General features: G+C 44.4%; 1 protein-coding gene across 1 annotated transcript in view; it reads left to right on the forward strand.

The window, feature by feature from the left end:
- Nucleotides 1–1912: 1912 nt before the first annotated feature.
- clpb (ClpB family mitochondrial disaggregase) overlaps nucleotides 1913–23541 on the forward strand; it is a 28194-nt gene continuing 6565 nt past the window's right edge. The window contains exons 1-7 of the mRNA XM_068709393.1: nucleotides 1913–2545; nucleotides 2810–2861; nucleotides 5210–5296; nucleotides 11036–11139; nucleotides 12649–12777; nucleotides 17173–17270; nucleotides 18540–18654. Coding sequence (XP_068565494.1) covers nucleotides 2095–2545; nucleotides 2810–2861; nucleotides 5210–5296; nucleotides 11036–11139; nucleotides 12649–12777; nucleotides 17173–17270; nucleotides 18540–18654 — 1036 coding nt within the window. The 5' untranslated portion in view covers nucleotides 1913–2094. The remainder of the gene's footprint in view (nucleotides 2546–2809; nucleotides 2862–5209; nucleotides 5297–11035; nucleotides 11140–12648; nucleotides 12778–17172; nucleotides 17271–18539; nucleotides 18655–23541) is intronic.

Below are 23541 nucleotides of genomic sequence, written 5' to 3' on the forward strand. Positions count from 1 at the left end.
GAATTACAACCTACGCTTGTATATGTCACATTGGTTTGACTTGTATTGTAGTCACACAAAATCGGCATTTTTCAAAACATTGTTATTTTTTTCCTGGAATACACTGCATCATTAGAGGTAACCTCATCGGATGCAAGGTGTAGGTGTAGGCTAGATGAAAACACCACCCAGTAGTACCGTCAGATTTTGGCATTGCTGCTACTAAATTAAAGGGTATTGCTTTCATTTACTGATGTACCATTGCTTTAAAAGGTCAAATGATACATTTCTTCATTGATGTCTGCTGCAGCATCACATTAACAAGGAACATGCTCTCAAAATGCACTTTCACTGTGATTTTAAAGACAAGCAATTCTGTAAACACTGCTGCTTTTGTAGTCAGGTGTGTGTGTGTGTGTGTGTGTGTGTGTGTTTCCTCATACTAGAGCAATTTAAATAATTTCCAGTCCATCAGGTTTTCCACAATGACTTCCTCTTTTTATCCTCTGTTCTATCTTTTGCAGTCACAACAGTGCAGATCACATACAAACAAAACCCCACATCCCCAGTTAAGTGTGTAAGTGTGTGCACTTTGGTGAAGAAGGTGCATCAACAATATATCATACAGAATATCTTTGCTCTCCAGCTGTCCTTGAATACTTGGGGAGAGGGATAGTGAGACAGACAGGCCCACGCAAATGAGATAAAAGGACTGAGTCACATGAGAGATAAGAAAATAAGAATGAATTAAAGACTCATTTGATAGTTTTGTATTGAAATGAAAGCACATGCTTTCTAATTGGATTGAGTCCATTACTGTAAGAGCCATTTTGTTGTTTTTGTTTTTGTACAACCTCCCACCACTTGGGGGCGTAGTGCCGGTGTGAACCAGGGCACAGGTAATATAATCAGTGGGATCATTTGATACAGGTGTTGCTGAACAGAAGGAAGCAAACAGTTTTTGACCGTGCGACATGTAACGTGCGACATTTAATGAATGTAAATGTTAGGATTTATTGGTCTATGTAGAGGAAATGGATGGAATGACAGATAAAGTGGTTGGCCTTTGTTTATGTGAGAAATAAAATGCCTATATTAGAAACTGGACTTCGTGATTTAGCACGCGTCTAAACAAACATTTCAGCAACCGTGGTGACTTTTTTGGGAAGCAACGGGGTCACTACAATTACATTTCACCAACATGTGTCCGATTGAGAAAATTAACCTCAGTAAAGTAGCATGTGATGTGCATAGTGTTTACAGCATAGTGTTGCAATGTCTACACTCACAACTTTGAAGGCTGTGTGTATCTTTTTAAAAACTACTCTTTCCTCTCGGTCTACAATTGTATTGGCATTTTCCTGATTTAATGAGAATAACCAATTTATCCAGCCATTCTCAATATTATGTCTCAAACTGAGGTAGTTTGATAAAGATGACATTTGCCTGCAACAGCATCTGTACTTCGGCCTCCATCATCACTGAGCTTTGATGCCATCTGGTGGCCGTGGTGAACAATCAACAGGACAAGTACACTGACACAAAACAACTGCTTGTGTCATCAAATGTATGTCACCGTCTGTGCCGTTATTCTCCGGTCCTTTTAGATAAATATGTATACGAAAGAACCAGAAACAGCTCTGTTCCGTCTGATACAGTGAATACACCAACATGTGATGTGAAGCTAAGGGCCAACTGTGGAGCAGCCAAACAGCGTAATAATCAGTTTTACATTGTACTGACAGATATCCTGTAAATCAAACGGGTATTGTAGACAAAGACGTTTAAAAAATAACCGTTCCTCACTGCAGTTTAACTTGACTTAAGCGAACACGGAAGTACGTGACAGATACACATCTTGCCGTAAGCGAGAAACACACAAACAACATTTCCCAGACTGCACCGCGCGTTCTAGTGACATCTACGTAACGATGAGGTGAAAGCGGTTGTTTTCGTCTATGGTTGTAAGTAGCTGCCTGGATAACGAGGTAATAGAGCAGCTGTTACATCGTAATAAACGCGCCCCGGCCAGTGGAGGTTTTCCGCTGCTCTCTGGAATCAACGCCGGACTGAGGGATTCACCCCACGCTTAGTTTTTTCGGTGAGTTCATCGCCATGTTATCATCTGTTCCCACCAGGCTGATCGCGCGAAGGTCGCGCAGCCTGTCACCGTGCCGCCGCGTTCTCCAGACCAGCGCAAGCGGCGCCACGTGCCAGGGCGCCCGCGAGACACTGGCAGAGATCAACCGCAACCCAATCGTGTCCACCTCGCGGGTCTCCAGAAGGGGGATTTTAGCCGAAGAGACCCCCGGTGCCAGCGTGAACCCATCGGTTCAGTACCACCATCTCGCCCCTAGATGGCTGTCCAACCTGCAGAACCGCCGCGGCTCGTGGGCGGCGCTGGCCAGCAGAGGACGCAACAACAACCAGTATTGGGAGCAGAGCGATGGTGGTGGTGAGGGCCGGGGGACAGGTGGAGGAGCCGGCCGGGCAGGAGTGGCCTCTGTCGGGGTGCTGTCTGCTGCTGCAGTGGCCTTCTGCCTGAAGAAAGATTCTGATAACAAAGGTAGGCTTTATACACCGTCAGTCATTGTGTAGCCTGACTTAGTATTATTGTTTAGTCTATTTGTGATTAATAGACTAAACATTTTGTATAGGAAATATTGTTAATTGATAACATTGTATTGGTCCAGCATTTTTTGCTTAAAAATGCACATAGTGGCATAGTGGTCAATTGAGTTAAGAAAATATTTGGGGATTTGACTTTAAACAACAGTACTGGCACATTTTTGTTTCATGTTTTCTTTTTTCTGCTTTTGCAAATAACAAGGTGATGCTCTTCTGGAGGCAGCGAGGACCAATAACTCTCAAGATGTGGCCAGGTACCTACCACACACACACACACACACATATATACACACACACACACATTTCACTGACTCTTCTTGTGTGCACAGTGTTTGTACACTTTTATACAAAAAAATGTATGTTTCAAATACTTATTTGACAGATCTACACTACAACCCTTTGCACATGCACATGCTAGCACCATAGCATGTAGACGCATCATTGGCTCTCTTCATGTGAAGCACATGATTCGAGGCAGCTACCAAGAGTATTAAGGGTGTTGTAGATGGACAGTAGGACTGTATGAGGAAAATACCTGGGAACGGTTCTGAACTGGTCCTGTGAATTGGGGATGCTCTGTGCTCAACTGAATGACTTATTTGGCCGTTATATATATTACTGATGATTTTTTTGGATGCTTAATCTTCTGCTCTTTAGTGTCGTTCAGATCTCATAGCCCTTTGTATGAATCACAGATCATCTGCTTTCTCCAGTTTGTAGAGCAGCTATGATCATCTGCAGTCATGAAAACACAGTTATATCACCTGTAGTTGTAGTCCCACCAATGACCACCAAGTGGAAGTAGAGGACCATCTGGGTGTTTGCAGGATGGACGTATACACTCGGCCTCTCAGAGCCCCATTCCAACAGTTTTCCTCCCTCTTCTCTCACTTTGCATTACCTTTATTTCTTTATTTCTTCTTTCCTCTGAGTCTTATAGAAAAAGGAGCACAACGGGTCTTAAAGTACTTCCCGGTCCCATCTGTTCAGCTGATAATATTCCATTACAAATCTTGAGTTACTATGAAAACAGACAAGTGAACACACTGTAGTCACGGGCCACGGTCCTAAAAGTTGGTGCGGAAGGTCTGCTTGTGATGCAATAAGAGACAAAAACGCATCGTGCATCATATTGGTTGGATTTCCTTGTCAGCCATGTTGCTCACCTCTGGGCAACAACCATGTAAATGTGCGTTAAATCTGTGTACACTCAGTGTGAGTGTGTACAGTGTGTCTATAAGCTCAGCGTACATGTGTTTATCCATGTGTGGCTCCATTTTCTGGCTTGGGTTACCTGTGCACCGCGTGGCAGATGGTGTAGGTGAGAGTGCAGCGAGACAGTCAGCGGGTCACAGATGTGTTAAGTGCTTCGGTTCAGTGTGTAGAAGTGTGCGGGTGTGTCCGCTGAGAGGAGCGACGTCTCGCTTTCACACAGGCTTTTAGGAAGGCAGTTGTGCTTCGACTGTGGTGAATCATTATATCAAATCATCTTGAGATAGTATTTTGACACCGGAATGTACAGAATGTAAACCCACATTAATAGATTTATTTCAGGTTGGTAAACCCATTCTTAAGGGCTTGATTTCACAGATATTCTTGACGCTCTGTTGTGTTTCTCTGCCACATTGGAAGGAAACATTAGCTGGACATTATCCAAGTTTAATTAAAGGGCAGGTTTGCCAGATTCGCATGTCAAGACACTTACAATATACAGAAAATGTACCCCAAAAATTGTCTGAAATGCCACTCTAAGCATAGTGTCCCCTCTGTCTCTAGAAATTAGATAGTCGTTTGATTAACTTGACGTCTACAATGCTTTTCCGTCCAATTCTCGCCATTTACGTGTGAAATACAACCCCCACGATGTCCCTTCTTTTAACTTAACCGTCTGGTAAAGTCAAGGTGCTAAAGAGCCGCTTCCGTTCCCCCGAAAAAGCTCGGCTGCAGCTGTAGTGGTGAGCTTCTGGACCAGGCAGTGAAAACAGAGCCAGAGATCATCGGAGCTGAGTGCAGACCAGACAGAGGCCACCGTGTTGACTGTAAACACACACACTGTCTGTCTGCACGGCCCACGAGACGACAGACAGATCACTTACACACACACACACACACACTCACACTCACGAGGACTGTGCCACTCCAGTACCTGATGTCATACCCTCGGGCAGAAAACTCAACACGCACCTGGCTCACACACACACAGACACACAGACACACACACACACACACACACACACACACACACAGACACAGACAGACACATTAACTGGTCAAGGAGCAAGTGTGTGGCCTCAGATAAAGACAAAGATATCTCGGGCCAGTTTCATGCTGGTGTGTCTAACAAGGCCGGTCTGTGAGACATGAGTCACACGAGCAGCTGGACCGCCATGTCTCTTGTTTTCACATTTGTGCTTCTTCATGTGTGTTCTTTCCCTTTTTTAAGGTATGAAATCTCTATTCTAGCCTCATTTTATATATATATAAGATACTGTACGAACAAAACACTACGATATGGACACTTGTTTTAGATGCACTCTGCAATATGTCGACGTTAACGGTGATGTTAATTAAGAGCCACTTTTCGTTTGTTTCTCCCTGTCAGGCTGGTAAAAGAGGGGGTCGACCCAAACCACCGCCACCGCCTGGGTTGGACCGCTCTCATGGTGGCTGCCATGAACCGACAGCACAGGTCTGTGTTTCGCTGAGCAAGTCATGTGTTTTTCCAGTTCTGAGAAGTGACCATGTGTAACGGTAACGTAGAGTTCTGGTGTTATGCAGTTAGTATGTGAGCATATGTCCTCCGTGTCCCTCGCTCCAGTTGTTACAGTAGTTCTTCAGAAGTGCAAAGTGCGACTCTCAGACTGACAGACGGTCTCTCTCCCCCCCCCCCATCTCTCTGTCCAACAAATTAAATTAGCCTCCTGGCCCCCAGAGCACACACGGCACAGAGAGGGGCCGAGGTTAAGGCCGGGCCAAATCCAATTTACAGGGCTTTTTCTTTTCAGCACTGTGCGGTCACTTTTTAGTTTTGTTTAAGGGCCTCATATGCCCGTGAGAAGCATTATGTGGAATTTGAATATGAAAATAGCTTAAAAGGAGCTTACTTTAGGTCTCAGGGTTACAGTTGCTGCCTCCTCAAGTTGGTAAGAGAGTTTGAATTAATAATGTGGCTGAAATGGAAACATCTGCTCCATTTAGATTTACAACTGTGAGTAGGATTGCGACACTTTGCAGACGTCGCAATAAACACCCGGACATTTTGATGAACATCGTGAATGCCATTTTTATAGACGATAATCAATCAATTGTAAGAATGATTTTAATATTAATTGTTGATGAAAATAATTGATTGTTTCAATCCTTTCTACTCGCTGTCCGTAACTCGTTCTCAGAGACGAATGTGATCATATGCTTTGATTATGTCACTTTGTGGAGACGTTTGAGCTCCAGAACTTCTTATGTTACATGATGTGTGCTGAGTGATTGTTGGCATGTAACATATTGATGTATGTATGTGTTTCGGATACAAATTTGGTTGAGAGTCTATATTCTTTGTTTGTGTGTGTGTATGCGTAGTCGTGTGTGTGTGTGTGTGTGTGTGTGTGTGTGTGTGTGTGTGGTGTGTGTGTGAGTGTGTGTGTGGTGTGTTATGAGTGCTATAACTCAGCGAGGCAGTGACACTCCTCTGTGTTTAATCCCGTCTTCCAACCCCCCAGTGAGCCGTCACTGCTGCAGGAAGACAGAACATCGGTTCACACACATCAGTCACACGTACCTCACAAACACACGCACGCACACACACACACACACACACACACACACACACACACACAAGTGAAGATGCATGTGTGAACACACGGACGGGAAGGGGAGTTTATACCAAATATCTTACAGGCCAACTGCCTATTACTCAGTCACACACAACTTTATTTGCCGCCGTTAAGTGAAAACACAGGGAACATTACTCACGGACAAGGTCTAGCCTGTAGCTAAGAGTGTCAACGTGGATGTTATTGTTAAATAACTTCCCCCCCCCCTCCCTCACACTGTAGTTATATCCGTCTGCACCAGAAGTGATAACTGTGTTTCTAGAACATTTCACCACAGTGGAAGCTGTGGAGTTTGTAGGCATGTAGCGTCCACCAGGCAGCCTCTCCGGTGTTTAGATGTCGAGGTGCGTCTGTGTGAGAGAATCAGAGGTGGAGTAGAGGGGTGTGTGTAAGAATTAAAGGGTGAGACATCGGGGGTGGGGGGGGTGGGCGTTTGTTTGCATAGCTTTGATGTGGGGCTAAATCAGGGAGGCGCAGGGCCTGGCCCACTATTGCACTCTTTAACACACATGCCCATCCCTCCCATCTCTCTTTCTCCTCGCTCTGTCCCTCCCTCGGCGCATTCACGTGCACAATGAGCGCTCAGCCGAGTGAAACCCCTGTGACCGTCCGACCTGTCGGCCGAGTGACTCCGCGGTGGAGGGGCGGGGCGAGGGAAAGCGGAGGGATGATGGAACGAGAGGATGAGTGGCTCGTCAGGAAGAAGAGAATAGTTGTGATGTGGAGTGGGATTATGGGTTTGGGATCGGGATTAGCTGGATTGAATAGTGGTGGAAATCAGAGAGAAGCTCCTGGTGAAATATTCTCGTTGTTTGGTCACGACTGTGATGGTAAGCAGCCGGGTTCAGTGACAGAATCAGTTCATCATCGTGTCTACAGGTGCCGAGTTCAGTACACTAAAACAACATTCCCTCACTGTTAAAATACATAAAGAAATGCATGACGGGTAAGAGGGCAATGATTTTCAACAAGTGTACTGTACGCTGCTTAAGTTAAAATTGCTGGAAATACATGATCACTAACCACCTTTTTTGATATTACAGTTAAATAGCAACAATGGAATAATTCATTATCGAGTAATAGCTGTTGAAAGTGGGACTTGAAATAGTGACAGTGCTTAAATATGCTGATTTTAATAATGAACATTCTTAAATGCTTCAAAGGAGCATTGGTCTTTACTTTTTTGTATATTTTCAAATTATTGTCTAATTCTGTTATTGTTCTGTTGGCTACATTTCACACTTAGAGCTGTAGACAAACAAATGCACTTAATAATGTTGAGCTGTCTCCCTGATGACCACCATGAAGGGCACCTGTGTGTACGGTTTATTATGACTTCCTTTTGTAGGAATGGGTTAAAACACACTGAGCAAGTAACCATTCAAGGCATAATACCTTAGTGTAAATGGCTCCACAGGAAAACATGGCAGTTCTATTATATAGTCCCAATATCACAAATGCCCTCAGACTCTCACTTCTGATCAGGAAAAAACATAAAAACCTTAACGGGGAACGAATGGAAGATGCCTCAGGTAGGAGAACAGAGGAGGGGTATGTATAAAGAAAAAACTTAATAATCTAACATTGTGACCAATCGGGTTATTAACCTCTCGTCCTGGCATCTATCTGACCCCAGGTGTGCACCAGGTGAGAGGGGGTCAAGTGAGGTCCAGCGTCTGGACCAGGTGGTCGGAGACATGGATGGTCCGTTCGGCTCAGGTGTCTATTATCGCACGGGACAGACGGAAGTGTCCATTTCCTGTCTTCCCCTCCAGGGCAGGATGGGAAACTAACACCTGCCACCCCCAGCAGGGAACACCAGTCCCTGGTGGACAACCTCGGCACGAGTCTACCCGCCTCTGTAAACCCACGACGCACGTTATGTCTCCGTTTAGAAAATGATGTTGTAATTTACAGATTAACATTGTTTCGGTAGTTTGCGTTAGGAGGTCTGAAATCCTAACTTTGGCCCACTCCTCTACAATGTGAGTTTAACCTAATTAACCTCGGCGTGCCTTCAGTTCGGCCTCAAATTAGTGCTGGGACTCTCCTCCGAAATGTCCCAAATAAAGTTAGCCACTCGATCATCAGTTGATTAGTAAAACTATCAAGCATTTTCAAAAGCTCATTAGTTTTAGCACTACCCTGTATAATTAAATCTCCCTCTTTCATCTTTTTTTTTAGCGGCACTTCCCTCCTTTCACCCGCTCCTCCTCCTGCTCCTCTCTGCAGTTTTCCCCTCTTTATCCCTCCATGTTTACCTTTCCGATGCCATTAACCCTTTTCAGGCCATCTCATTTCTTCACACAGTCCTGCCCAGCCTCGTGTGACCAGCCGTATAGCTGGAAGTTGTGTGTGTGTGTGTGTGTGTGTGTGTGTGTGTGTGTGTGTGTGTGTGTGTGTGTGTGTGTGTGTGTGTGTGTGTGTGTGTGTGTGTGTGTGTCGGAGGATGCGTCGACGTGTTTGTAGAAGTGCTTGCAAGGGTGAGAGGAGAGCCCTCTGTGGGTCACGGCCCCCCCCAGCCACAGTGATACAGTAACAAAGGGGGACCCCCCGATAGTCCTTTATACCCCCTCAGGAAGGTCAGACACAAAGACCTGGCCAGGCCGTTCTCAGCCCCGCTCTCCCACAGGAACACAAACTACCAAAGTTTGAATTATGTTCGTAGTGATGAGGGAAAACTCTGTTATTCTGATGTACTGGAATCTCTGTACTGTGATTTTGTGAGACTGTAATCGTACCCCAAACAGATTTCATTCGAAGCTGAAATGATTATTTGATAAATGAATCACTAACTAGTTTGATCGTTGTTTTTTTAAAGCACAAAATGTCAGACTTTTGCTGGTTCCAGTTCCCCAAATGTGAAGATGTGATGCTTTTCTTTGTCATATATAATAGTAGACTAAGTATCTTTGGGTTTACGCTGTTGGGCGGATGGAACAAGCGATTTGCATACAACACCTCAGGCTCTGGGATATTACAACAGACATTTTTCACTATTTTCTGATAAATATTTTATAGTGAAGTTATTCTCGGGGAAGAATTCACAGATTCATCTTTAGTAAAAAATCAAACGTTGCATTTATGGACACATGCTTCAAATATTTTACTGCCTCCGTCTGTTTTCAAATGTTTAATGTTTTTAATAAATGTTTGTCCTGTTTTAAATATCTTTTGAAACCAGTACTTTTGCTGTTTGTCGCTGTGACTTTTCACACGTCACCTTTAAATGGATGCTCCTAAAGAGAAGCTGTAGCCTGTTAAGTGGTCAAGTGTGGTGAGCTCTTAAAAAAAAAACCAAACAAGTCCACCTCCTCCTCCTCTGAATAATCATTTAGCTCCATTTAAACCCTCTCAGGCCCTCCTGCCATAACCATTTAGCCGGAGATGATCCATCACTCCCTCCCAGGCTGCATTACACAGTCACAGGTTTAATGGCGGCCGGCAGCGTGTACTGGCAGGGTTCACGTTTCGGCCATCGCCGCCGCCCCCCCCCCCCCCCCCCCCCCCCCCCCCCCCTGTTTCTCGCTCTCAGTGGAGCAGAGACTATAGCTGACTATAGTCTTCATGTCTGTGTCTCAATGTCATGGTCTCATGGTGGTAAATGTAAAGCGAGTGTGTTCTGTCGACGGAGAGACGGTACCTGGAATGTCCGTCGGGTCACAGTGAGTGGTGTTGCCGAGGTTCTCGTGTTTGTTCTATAAGGCGGTACGCTCCAATGAAGGGTGGTACGCTCCAATGAAGGGTGGTACGCTCCAAACACACAGACACCCCATCACCCCCCACACCAACGGGGCCGGAAACAGGCCCGACCCTTCACCCCCTTCAATGTACACATATGTACATGTTACAAAGCAGACGCCTGTGCAGGGAAGGAGGGAAGCGGCCATTGGTGTGTATCCACCGTAACGGGGCGGACTAGAAGTGGAAGTGAATCAGGTGGAAGAAGCCGTGGTCAACTATATTTACATCTGCATTTAGCGTGTTTTCAAGCTGTGAAGACGGGAGAAACTTTGTTAAAGGGTCAAGGTTGTATTTGATGACGTGAAGGAAGTCTTTAATCCAGTCTACATCCTACTTCCTGTAACCTGACGTACATATTTAGGTACTGTGACACGTGTTTTTCGGAAACAGTAGGGCCTATTTAGGATTGAGCAATTTGACAATACATACTGTGAGATGATTATACAGAGGTAGGTAGCCCTTTAATATCTTTGTTTGTATTAGGCCACTGTGGGCACTGTTGTAATTGAGAAAGCCGCTTTATGACAATATCGGATTTACAATTTTTTTTGCATAAATGTGATGATTATTATTTGTTTTTAATTCACTGGATTCACCAAAAACCTGGAGACCCTGAGATACTTCATCTAAAAAACGTTTCTTAATTGACCTCCCAGAACATTTTCTATATTTAAGATATATGTTGATATAACAATATAAATGCACATATTCTGTCCGTATCGGCGACTCGTAGACTTGATTATATATTCAAGCTGTAAAATAATTATTACTGCTTTGGTCTGTGTGCACATGGGCATTTATTCTCGGCCGGATTATCGCATGCATTTAAACGTGTGTCTTTTGTTGTCTCCCAGTGTGGTGAAGGTTCTGCTGGAAGCCGGTGCCGACCCAAACGCTGGCGATCACTTCAACAACGTTTACGACACTTCGCGAGAGAAAGGCATCCACTCACTGGAAGGTAAAAGAGAGAGGGGAAAAAAACAGTGTGTGTGCATCCGTCACGCACATGTTTGTGTGTGTGTGGTTGCTATATTACACATATGAATCCTAAGTGTTGAACCAGATATTATGAGACATTATGATTTGCATAAAGATTTGCATATATGTACATGTTTCATTTCTTCCGTGTTATTTGTTTTCTGTGTTCTGTGACAAGTAGTGTGTGTTTTATTTGTTTTTCTACCGAGCTGCGCAGACAAGACACACACACACACACACACACACACACACACATACACACACACACACACACACACACACACACACACACACACACACACACACTATACCCCCCCAGTCTGTGTTGGGTTTCTGCAGACATATTTATATGGGATATGTATATTGCAGACATTTATATGGCTGTCAGGTTTGGGTCCACGTGGGGCCGGTGTAGCGTGGGGAAGCGTTTCCCAGACGCACGCTGATGGATGGGCTAGGGGGGCCTGTGCGACGCTTTATTGGGTTAGCTATGATTATCCCGCCCTGTCTCTCTCTCTCTCTCTCTCTCTCTCTCTCTCTCTCTCTCTCTCTCTCTCTCTCTCTCTCTCTCTCTCTCTCTCTCGCACACACACACACACACACACACTGCAGAGAAAGATGTTGTAGAGATGGAGAAAAAGAGTGGGATGGATGGAGGAAGGGTAAGACTGATGAAGGAAGGAAAAAATGACGGGAGGAAGGCAGTGAAAGAAAGCAAGGGGAAGGAAAGAAGGTAGAGAGCAGCAGCGGCGGATGGAGTGAGGGGGAGGTTAAAGATGGAGGAAGAAGATGTTTGGAGGGAGGGAGGGGTTGGAGGAAATGGGTAGGATGATGAGGGAGGGAGAGGCGAGGAAGTCAGGAAATGGATGAGACAAAGTTATTGGGATAGAGGGAGTGGGGAGGGAGGAAGAGGGTGCAAGTGATGAAAAGAATTGATGGATACCGAGGAGGAGAGGAAGGAGGCGGAAAAAAAAAATGGATGATAGAGGAGTGGCACGAGATGAGTGCTCTTATGAAAAAGAGACGTAAGGAGAGAATGATAGACTATCTCTATTATTAGTAAGGAGCACAGCAAAGGAGGCCCTAAAACACAACTCCCATTATTCCTATCACGTCGGACAGTTGAGCTTAAATCTGTGAAAATGAACAACTCTCCAAAAGCTGGAAACAGGAAAGACAATCTTGTAGTCTGCAGTGTTATCATTGTCACAATTTCCGGGGCCTTACCATTGACTGTAAATGGATTAAAGAAAGTTATTCTGGATTTAAAGACTCAAACGATTCAAGTCAAAGTTGTTCGTTGATTCATCATACTCTGGAGTTGTGCCTATCCTGTTTCCATCTTTGAGGGCTTTTTCTCTTTTGTCTATTTTTCTCGTTAAAAGAACATGCTCGAATCTGAAATTTAGTAACCCAGCAGGCTTTTTTTCTTTCTTTCTGTAAACTAATGCATGCTCCTTTCCCTCTAATCTCTCTTGTCTCTCTACAGTTCTCGTGTCCAGAGAGGATGAATTTAGCAGCAGACTCAGCAGCAGGGCCGGCTTCCAGGGTTGCACAGCGCTCCACTACGCCACGCTGGCTGACGACCCACACACTGTCCGCATGCTACTGGAGGCCGGTACGTCACACCCCAACCAACCCCACTTTAGAGTCCATAAGTGACCTCCGAGGGTCTAGATATCAACACATAGTCCGCAGTATGAGTTGAATCTCTAACGTGGACTAAAAATCTGCTATCACTCCGTCAGTCTCAATTAAAACAAACTGACACAACTCAATTATATTGTTCACCGGACGGGAAATGTCCCAGTGGTATAACACAATATCTTTCATCTGTTGTTAGCTTGGATAGTGCTCAATCTGTATTTAATTGGCAGTTACTTAGCTTGTTTAGGTTATATTTTCAAGTTTCAGTGATATTTGGTGGAAAGTTTGGCTTTATAGGCAGAGGAAGACCGGGTTTATTTATTTTTACATCTTCACTTTCAAATTCTTACTTTTACACATGTAGTAAAATTCAGGCCCCGCCCATTTCCTCCTGAATTTTGTAGCATTTTAAATACATCTGGTAAAACATTTCTTGATTTTTTTTCTTGATTTTTTTGCCACTCCTCTGACAGAACGGCCACTTGGTTTTCATGTGGTCTGACATTCTGCTTTTATAGGATAAGATCGTTTCTGAATTCTTAATAAATGCTTCAAAATGACTAATTCTAGGGTGTGATTTATATATTTGAGGGAACAAATGACAAGTGTACCCGTCGCATAAGGGCCCGTGCCAGGCTCCTTACCTTAATCTTTGCTATCCAAACTAAATGCTTCTCATTCTGCCTTCAGCTTTAAAAAGCTTTCAATGTATCATCATCTTATCGCTTCCACCCCCCGAGTAATATAAACAGTATTACAAAGCTCATTTGAAATTGATCACTCGTTCATACCCCCTCTCCATTCACCCCCATTACACTCGCACCTGTCGTTGACTCAGCTCACACACACTCTCTCTCTCACAGACCCTCAGGGCAGAATACCCCCCTCAGTTTCCAGGCGAGCAGCTCTTAAACAAGCTAGTCCTAGTTGAACTGTGACCTGCACACAGAACGTGCCCTTGGGGTAACTCCACAATCACAGGATGTGTGTGTCTTTGTGAGTGTGTATTTGTATGTACATGTCTTTGTGAGTGCATCTGTGTGCTTTTCTTTATTTCATGAATTAAAATATTCATATATTCATTCTTTTTTTTTTATCCTTTTGATATGTTTAAGTTTGCACACGCACATTTGTAGTTGTTGCGTTTTAGGCTGATGTGTTTTTAAACATTTTCCAATTTTTTTTGTTGGATCAAACACCCCAACCTCCATCACTACGCACAAACACACACAAGCTGGTATTAATGTCTTGTTTATGTTTATGATGGATGGTGCATCCGAAGCTCCGTCTGCCTGTCTCTCCCGTCTCACCCCTGCGTCAGTAAGCACTCTGTAGGCTTAAACAAATCACTTCGTCTAACTCAATCAAATGTTCTGCAGACGCATTTTTGAATTAAAAAGGTAAGAAATTTCACAAAGCAGGGACATTTGTTTTAAGTCAATCAGATTAAAGGCGGGGCGTTTTTTTGTTTTTTTTTCCTCACCCGACTGGGTCGTTGCCGGTTTGGCGCCACCGTCACAGCCAATAACAATCACGACGTCACACACGCTCAATCACCAACACATTGCTGTCCATGTGCACGTGTGACTCTGTGCGAATGGGAGAATAGTTAAAGACTTTTATACACATTTTTAATGCATTTGATTATTCTTGACAAAGCTTGTGTCACTTTTCTTTAATATCCAATTCCTCTTTGTCGCCTCCAATCAATCTTATTTTTACATCACAAAAAAACCTTATAAACTGCCACAGCTTCAGGACATCTGTGTGGATTTGGGTTTGTGTGTGTGTGTGTGTGTGTGTGTGTGTGTGTGTGTGTGTGTGTGTGTCCTCTGATTGAGCGTCCTCTTCCCTTCATGTATGTGCCCAGTGCGTGTGGATCTGTATGGAGTTGCGTGTGTCCCATACTTTTGTTATTTCCCTTGTGTTTGTGTGCGTCCATGTTACTCTACCAGCCGCGGGTTTGCTCTTTTGGCCTTAGCCGGCCCCAGACTCACATCTCCATCCATCACAGTCTCCTGGCCCACCCTCGGGCCTCTCCTCGCCCCGCAGTCCCTCACCCATACCTGCGGAGGCTCTGTAGCTCCTCCCCGGGTTCCACATCAGGCCTGTGGCCACAGGCACTCGGTAATGGACAGCTCCATAGGTGGTAGGAGGCCAGAAGAGACACACATGCTCACAGACACACACAATGCAGATACAAGGAGACACACACACACACACACACACACAAAGACCAGCAGGGGCTCTCTCCCACCAGCTGCAGTGAAAGAGAGGGAGGAAGAAATAGGAAAGAGGAGGGGACTCCTAATAGGCATAACTAAAGCACTCCTAATGAAGGGATCCTGTGTATGCGTGTGTGTGTGTGTGTGTGTGTGTGTGTGTGTGTGTGTGTGTGCGTGTGTGCGTGTGTGCGTGCGTGTGAATGTTCAGCTGTGTGTGTGTGTGTGTGTGTGTGTGTGTGTGTGTGTGTGTCTGTTAGTGTTGATCCTGTTATAAAGTGCTATGGCCCAGAGGGTTGGCCTGATATTAAAGCCCTAAATGATGCTATTTATTATGTCCAGTGTGTGTGTGTGTGTGTGTGTGTGTGTGTGTGTGGGGGGGGGGGGGTTCTTTATTGCTTTCCTCCCTCTTGTTTTTGTGGGTGGGGGGGTAGTGTTGTATAGCTGTCAGGATCGATAACTTCGTGAGCAGGTCGCAAAATTTAGGGGTTTATCGATAATCATCACAGTGATTATTAGTCTCTGCGGTCGGTGCTCGGAGCAATAGGATCATCCAGCACCTTGTAATGATTACACACTCTGTTACAGTCCTCCTGTCTGTAGCGCACTCAGAAAAACTTCAGATGAGTCATCTGGTTCTCAGTGCAACAACCGGAACATTCCCCACAGTGGCCATTAAAGGGGTTTTATGCATCACTTTCAGATTTGGTATAAATATCTGCCCGTATCAGCTGGAAGGATACAGTGGTGACCTTAATATACTCTGAATAGACCCAAATTTAATACATCTTCAATCAGTATTGTCACAATTTGTCAGTGATTTATTTTAATCATCCTGTATTCTCTTAACAAAGAGATTTCAATGTATTCCCAGCCAACTAAAAGTGAGTTTACACAGTTTTTTCCCCAATGTGTCAGTAGTGTCTTAAGGCCCATTCCCACCCATGTTGTTTGGTGTCCCTTGAACCAAACGGATGTTTTTTTTGGTTCGACGAAAAGAGGCGATCTTGGTCCACATCAAATTGAACCATGGTCACATTTTTTGGGATGGCTTGCACTTTCGAACCAACTACAGGAAGTCTGGAAAAAGGAAAAGCAACGCAGCAAAACAAAATGAGCCACACCAGCACACATCGAAGAGCACAGAAAACTTCTGTTCATAAAACAAAGATGCTCTCCACTTTCAATACATGAGAGTTTTTGATAGTTTGTGCTGTGGATGCATTTTGATGGCTGCCAGAAAAGTCTCGAGGTTTGAAGCCATGGCCTGGAAGTGGGCCATAGCATGTTAACTGTTGAGAATCTACTGTTTACCTAAGCTTCACACACGTCTGTCTAGTGTCACTTTAGTTATTATTCCATTATCTATCGTATTTAGATTTTGTCTTGGGTGTAGCTGGTGCGATGGAAACATCCACTAGTTTGTGTAGAGGCACGTGTGGCGTAGGTCAGGGCAGAAGGCACCGCTAACCATCCTCACTGACAAGTCAGGGCACACTTCACACGTGCTGTGACAATATGGCTCTTTCTCATTTATACCTATAAAGATCTGTTTAACAAAGTTTTTCCTCCGTTTGACCCCTCCAGCTGTGTGTGTGTGTGTGTGTGTGTGTGTGTGTGTGTGTGTGTGTGTGTGTGTGTGTGTGTGTGTGTGTGTGTGTGTGTGGGGGGGGGGGGGCACTTGTGTGCCTCAATGGCCCCCGATCTGCAACAACCTGCAGAGTGTATGGATTGCATAATAATCCGGGGTGTTGGTGTGCGGGTGTAGGGGACAAAGCGTGTGTTATTGGCACGCGTTGCAGATATGAAACCCCCTACAGGGTCATTGCATCGCGCTCCTGCTTCACTGCAGTCGGTCTCGGTGACCCCTGAACCCATGTGACCTCTCACCCTAACCTCACTCTATCCATCGACGTGTTGACCCTCCTGCTGAGGTGCTGTGTGCGTGTTCTAGCACTTTTTGTAACACAAAAGATGCATTTTTCTAAAAATGAGAAGATTTTTGTCATCCTGTTGTAAGTTTCAAACCATTTTTTTGTGTAGCTACAGTGATTTCTTTCCTTTTGTGTGTGTGTGTGTGTGTGTGTGTGTGTGTGTGTGTGTGTGTGTGTGTGTGTGTGTGTGTGTTGCATGCTTGCATACAGGTGCCAACCCCCTGCAGACCAATGGTTTGGGACATACAGCACGGGCCTATGCTAAAGAGGGAGAAGCGAGCAAAGTACTGCAGGAGTTTGAGGGGAAGGTATGACGCACTCAAACAGACACAAGCTGTTCATTTAATTCTTCCGTACAAGCGATTAGTACATCGTTAGTTTCCATGCACACAGATGTTTTGATACTGTAGTCGTTCGTTGCGCGGCCTGTGTGTGTGTGTGTGTGTGTGTGTGTGTGAGTGTGAGTGAATGTGTGAATGACTCGGCACTATTCCCTCAGTAGACATCTGTGTGATTGACACAGACACACTCTCATCAGGAGGTCTGTGTCAGTCTGCTGACTGAGTGACGGGTGCTATTGAGTGTCAGAGTGGTGAAAGCTGGTCGAGGTTAACTGGGGTTAAAAACGTGCTGAAGAAAAGTTTGATTATACATCCACTTTGTATTCATATTGTTATATGGGACTAGATATGACGCACAAACTTAGAGCAGTCAAATGTCTTAAAATATTGTATGAGTCATCTCCAAACTATTGCACATTAGTGATATCAAGATACTTGGTCGAAAATATATTAATGAAATAATGTATTTATCCCTAAAATACATATCGGCTGGATTAGGTGAACTGATATCGAGATTCAGTACTTTTTAAGTAATCTCTAAGAATGCTATCTGTAAAAGAAATCAGTTCTTCTTTGTGAGTTGTTTTTTATCCGATTGTTAAAATGTGGTTTTAAATTGGGATCTAAGGGTGATCTTGAGGCTTAAGTTTTAACTGAATAATGAGTGCGGGGACTCCTCACTGCTCCGCTTCTTGGTATTTCACAGGTCCATAGTAGTGGAGGTGGGATCAGCTGTTTTCCTAAATAAAACTTGAGTTACCCGTAGTTATCGAGCAGCTTGACAGCAGGCCAGAGCTAAGCAAGATGGAGAGAGAGAATAAACAGTCTGCCTCCACTGCAGGGTGAAAACCTGGAGTCTGAGAGGACAAAGAGGAGAGGATGGATGAGTCACGGGGCGGCTGCAAGAGAGAAAGAGGGAGAGAAACCGAAAATAAAACGTGGAAAGAAAGAATAGGGGGGAAAAGTGATCAAATCAGCAGAAAAGAGGAAACGTGTGTCAGAGAAATGAAGGCAAAGACGGATAGAGAGGTAGAGAGTGTTAAAGAGGAGGAAGTTGGGAGTAGTAGAGAGATTGAAAAACACCACAACCCTTTTGTTGGGAGAAAGAAAAAGAGAAAGAGGAGTAAACTCGTCAATGTCCTTGCATCCCCTTTGATTGTTAATGTGCCTCCCTTCTCTTTCTGATTCATTGCCTGTCTCGTCATGTTTTCCTGCATGTTCTTTACCTCCATCTAGTTCCAGGAGGTGCAGGCTCGGCGGGAGGCGGAGGAGAGGCGGAGGTTCCCCCTGGAGAGGAGGCTGAAGGAGCACATCATCGGACAGGAAGGGGCCATCAATACTGTGGCCTCAGGTAAACATGCACACACGCATACACACAGAGAAAACATTATATATGCAGCTAATACACAATGATACACACATAGCCTTGTTTCCACGCTGCTTTTCTTTCTTTCTTTTCAGCGTGTTCCTGTTTTGCACTCCCCTCCTTTTCCTCTCTTTTGCTGTCCTCCCCTCCCTCCCACAGTAGGCGGGTTCAGACAGACCGGCGGAGGCTGTAATTGGTTAATTGTGATGAATGAGCTGTCTGTCAGGCATACACAGGTGCTGTGTGCATATATGTGTGTGTGTGTGTGTGTGTGTGTGTGTGTGTGTGTGTGTGTGTGTGTGTGTGTGTGTGTGACAGCTGAAGAGGCCAGGCTTGGAGCCGCCAGTTAACACGATTACAGAGAGAGGAGACATACTACAGACCTCCTCCCCCCTCTCTTTTCTCTCCCCCTTTTTTGCCCCACCCCCCTCTCTCTGTCTCTCATCCCTTTTCTCTCCTCAGTGTCTCCCTCCATCTCTCTCTCTCTCTCTCTCTCTCTCTCTACCCCTCGATCTTCACCACACCCACTCCTTTCTCCTTTCCTACTTCCACTCTGTGGCCTCCGCCTCTTTCCATCATCGTTCCTTCATGCCGCGCCGTCCACCACGGACTCAGGGATGGACATGCAGAAGGCAAAGTGATTGAGACCGGAAGGGAAAAACAGATGGGGGGAGGGGGGGGCAATGGGCGACTAAAAAGAGAGCTGAAGGTGAGGAGAAGCAGAAAGCTCTGAGCATTGAAAGAAAGACAAAGAGAGCGAGTGTAATGCATGGAGGATGAGTTAGAGCACAATAACACAGCAGACAGTAAATAGCTGATATTACACCAGGCATCCATAGAGGCCATGTATTGATCCGTGTGTGTGTGTGTGTGTGTGTGTGTGTGTGTGTGTGTGTGCGTGTGTGCGTGCGTGTGTGTTCAGAAAGGGTTCTGCAGCGAAGGAAGAGGCTGTGTGTTATTTTTATGATCTCAAGACAGATTTGTGAAAATAATCAACTCGCTCCCAAAGCTACAAACGGATATTATAATCTGTAATGTTTTGGTGAGAGCAAATACTGCGGAGTTTATAACCAACAGGAGAACAACTTGTTCATTACAAAAAAAACTATCCATAACTACAAATACAAACTATAGATGTCCACAAAGCCAAATACAAATGGTGATGCCACTCGAGCGTTACATGTCCGCGTGGGTTTTGCTGGGAGTCAATGAAGGAAGAGGGAATCGTGGGACTTGTAGTCTTTGGCAAGGTGATGAATGATTGTTGTTATCAAGGCGAATTGTCCTGAAAGCCATAGAAGACGTCGCCACAGTGATAAAGAAACAGCTTATTGATTTCTGCGAAGTATTACAGTGAATATATCACACACACACACACACACACACACACACTGAAAGCAAGCGAGAGAACATACGGGATGCCTAAGAGAGGATCCATCTGCAAAGATATTTCTGATATCTGATATTTTAAAAAACACACATTATCTACTCTGCATGTTTAGTGCAAAGAAGAGCCGAGCAGGAATGAGTTCGAGAGGGGAAGTAGAGATGTAGAGATGAGGAGATGGACCAGGAGAGAGCGGAAGGCATATACCGGAGATAAGGAGACAACAAATGAGAACGTACCGATAACGAGAGAGCTGCACATGACCACATTATCACATCACATGCAATAATATATTTTACTACAAATCAGGAGTTCTTAAAATGAAAATATAGGGAAAAATGTCCATGATAGGGGAAGAATGACAGCACTGTTACTTTCTCATTATATTTCCTTCAAAGCAAAAATGCCAGGAAAAATTGTTCCTTACAATTAAAAAATTTAGAAATAAAATATTTAGTTAACGACATAAATCAGAAAAAAAGAGAAGCAGGAAATAGAAAATATTTGGCATTTTCTTCTTGATAAATTACTTTAGAGATACAAACTATTATAGATATAGATAGATAAATATATATATATATATATATTATCGATACAAATATATATATATATATATCGTAGATATCCTAGATCTCGATGATCAAAGTTATATCTACCCGCTATTGATTACTAAACTAATGATTCAACATTAGCTATCTATTTATATAGTCTTTATATCTACATTTGTGTATTTTGCTGAGCAGAATTTTAGAGAAGAAAATAGCTTTGTTTTATGTTTTTTCATATTTTGCATTTGGTGTGTTGTCATGACTCCAAAACGGCTGTTTCCACCCGAACTCCTCATGACGAACAGCTGGCCTGCAGCAAGATACACAACCACACACCAAGTGTACACACACACACACACACACACACACACACACACACACACACACACACACACAGGAAGGAGGTTAGATTGATCCAGGTTTAGCTCTCAGGGCTAAGAGTTATTGAGGAGAATCATCCCTCTGTAATCATGTTAGAGCCAACCAGACCTGCCCAATGCACACTGCTCTGTGCGTGTGTGTGTGTGTGTGTGTGTGTGTGTGCGTGTGTGTGTGCGTGCGTGTGAGAGAGAGAGAGAGAGAGAGAGAGAGAGAGAGAGAGAGAGAGTGAGAGAGAAAGCTTTCCTTTCATTTGTTTTGTGTCTCCTTCCTTTCCTTGTTGTTGTCGTCAGGGTCCTCTGAGAAATGTCAATGTGCCCTTCTGTCAAAGTCGGTCTCAATCAGCTAAAACACAAACAGAAGGTTACGCCGTCATTCACACAGCCACAGATAAAGCAGACGGAGCTTTGGAGCCCCTCTTGTCACTATTCATCTCTGTGTCCATCTCTGACACACTCGTTTGTTTCTCTGTCTCCTTATCTCCATCACTCCTCTCTCTTTCCCCTCTTTATCTCCTTCTACATCCTCCTCTTTCCTCTCCTTATCTTCCTCCCTCTCTACCATGTCATCTCTCTGCCTCCCTCATTCTGCCGCTGCTCATCTTCTCCGGCCAAGCATCTGTTTCTTTTATGATTATCAGCTATTAGTAGGCAGTTTAACACTCAGATCTGGTGTCTGTCGTGAGGTATTCCAGCTTCACTGCATCACACGCAGATATGTTGGTAAAAGATGCTCCGACAGGAAACATACTGAAGCTTTCACTGTTGCATGACTGAAATTAAAGTTTGGGTTCCTCTGTATTCTCTTTAGCAACTCGGCCACAGTGATCTCCAGCCATTTATTGACATCTCTCAGGTGCATTATTTAAGCTTGTGATCACCAACTGTGTTGCTAACTATAATATATATTTGCTGAGAACGCTTGTGCACAGAAGCTGTAAAGGCAATGTCAAGTTGAGAAGAATATTTGGCAGGTGAATAAAAAATAGTCATAAAATGAAGGACAAGCCTGCCCAACCCTTCAGTGCTTTTGTGTTGAGGCTTTTATAAGGCTGTGTTCTCACTTGTGATTCAAACAGACAGGGTTTTAAGATGTGAAAGACATGAAGGACCAATGTTTCAACTGCTTCAATTTACAATTCAGAGGAGTAGTCGTCAATTAGAAGCTAAAGACAGACCTAGTGTGCGCAGATGCATGTTTTTAGGGTCCATCAGGCTAAAAAAAAGTTGGCTTGAGGTGGCAGTATCACAGTTTAACATTGGAAATTGTAATTATTTATTGCAGACTTATATTAAAGTTTCTCTCTACGAAATTCATCTATTGCCTCCACACAGCTCTCAACATGGCGACAGCTGAGCCGGCGGCTAGAAGCTAACGGTGCTAACAGCGCAAACATTTGCATTCTCTTCTCAGATAGACATTACTCCTCCTTGCATTACAAACTGTTGTTTCCTGCTATGTAATGCTCTGAAAATCAAATTCGCACCTTTAATAAAGTAACAATACTGTATTAAAAATTGCATAAATCATTTGGCGGTACTTAACAGCTCCTATAATTTATGGTTTCTGAAACTGAACATTGCTTTGATGTGGTTTGGGTCCGATGGTTATTGTAGAAACAATATGATTCTGTTGAATATTTAGTGTTTTCAATCTAAAGCAAAAACATGCAGAGCATCTACAGTATGTTCCAAGAGGTCTCGAGGTGGATGGGCAGCTCTCAAAGGTGTCGGCTTTATAACGGTTTAAATGCTAACTTACCTGAACGACACAATCAGGATACATCCACCCATTTTATATACCTGCTGCATCGATTTGGTGGCTCGGGGTCCTCTCAGCTCCTAAAGGTGACTGTGAACAGAGAGCCAGTCTATCTCGAGGCTAACACAAAGCAAACAATGACAGACATAGCTATGAGCAATTTAGAGTTTTCGGTTCATCTAAAATGGATGTCAGCTGGAAGAAAAGCCACAGCAACACAGCGAGAACTCCACACATTAAGGCCGCGGCCTGCCAGTGGATTCAAACCCAGGGCTTTTTTGAGCCACTAAATAACCAATAAGCCACCGTTTGCTTTGATCCTGTTGGCAAACCCCTGCTCATCTATGGCTCTGGTTTTGGCCCCGGCCTTCTCAACAGCTTCAGATTTGGATAAGTTTGTGCTCGTGTCTGCTTCTTCGTCGAGTGGCTGAAACCACGGGCCAAATACACTCTTTGCTACCCTCCGATCCACCTCATCATCTTGTCTTTGTGCATGTGTGGTTGCTGGGGTGATGGCAGGGTTGGGTAGGCACTCCTCTTTAAGCAAACGTGTGTGTGTGTGTGTGTGTGTGTGTGTGTGTGTGTGTGTGTGTGTGTGTGTGTGTGTGTGTGTGTGTGTGTGTGTGTGTGTGTGTGTGTGTGTGTGTGTGTGTGTGTGAGGCTGCGATCCATGCTAAACTGATTTCGCCATGGCCGCGCCAGGGAGGCTAACACAATTACTGCTGGCTAATGGCCCCACTGACTGAGGGGGGAAGAGAGGCAGCGTGGGTAGCTTTCTGGAGGTCTCTCATCTTGCTC

This window comes from Cebidichthys violaceus, unplaced genomic scaffold (genome assembly GCF_023349555.1).
Source record: "Cebidichthys violaceus isolate CVI_PGR_0920_01 unplaced genomic scaffold, fCebVio1.0.p SCAF_1, whole genome shotgun sequence".
Classification (NCBI taxonomy): domain Eukaryota; kingdom Metazoa; phylum Chordata; class Actinopteri; order Perciformes; family Stichaeidae; genus Cebidichthys; species Cebidichthys violaceus.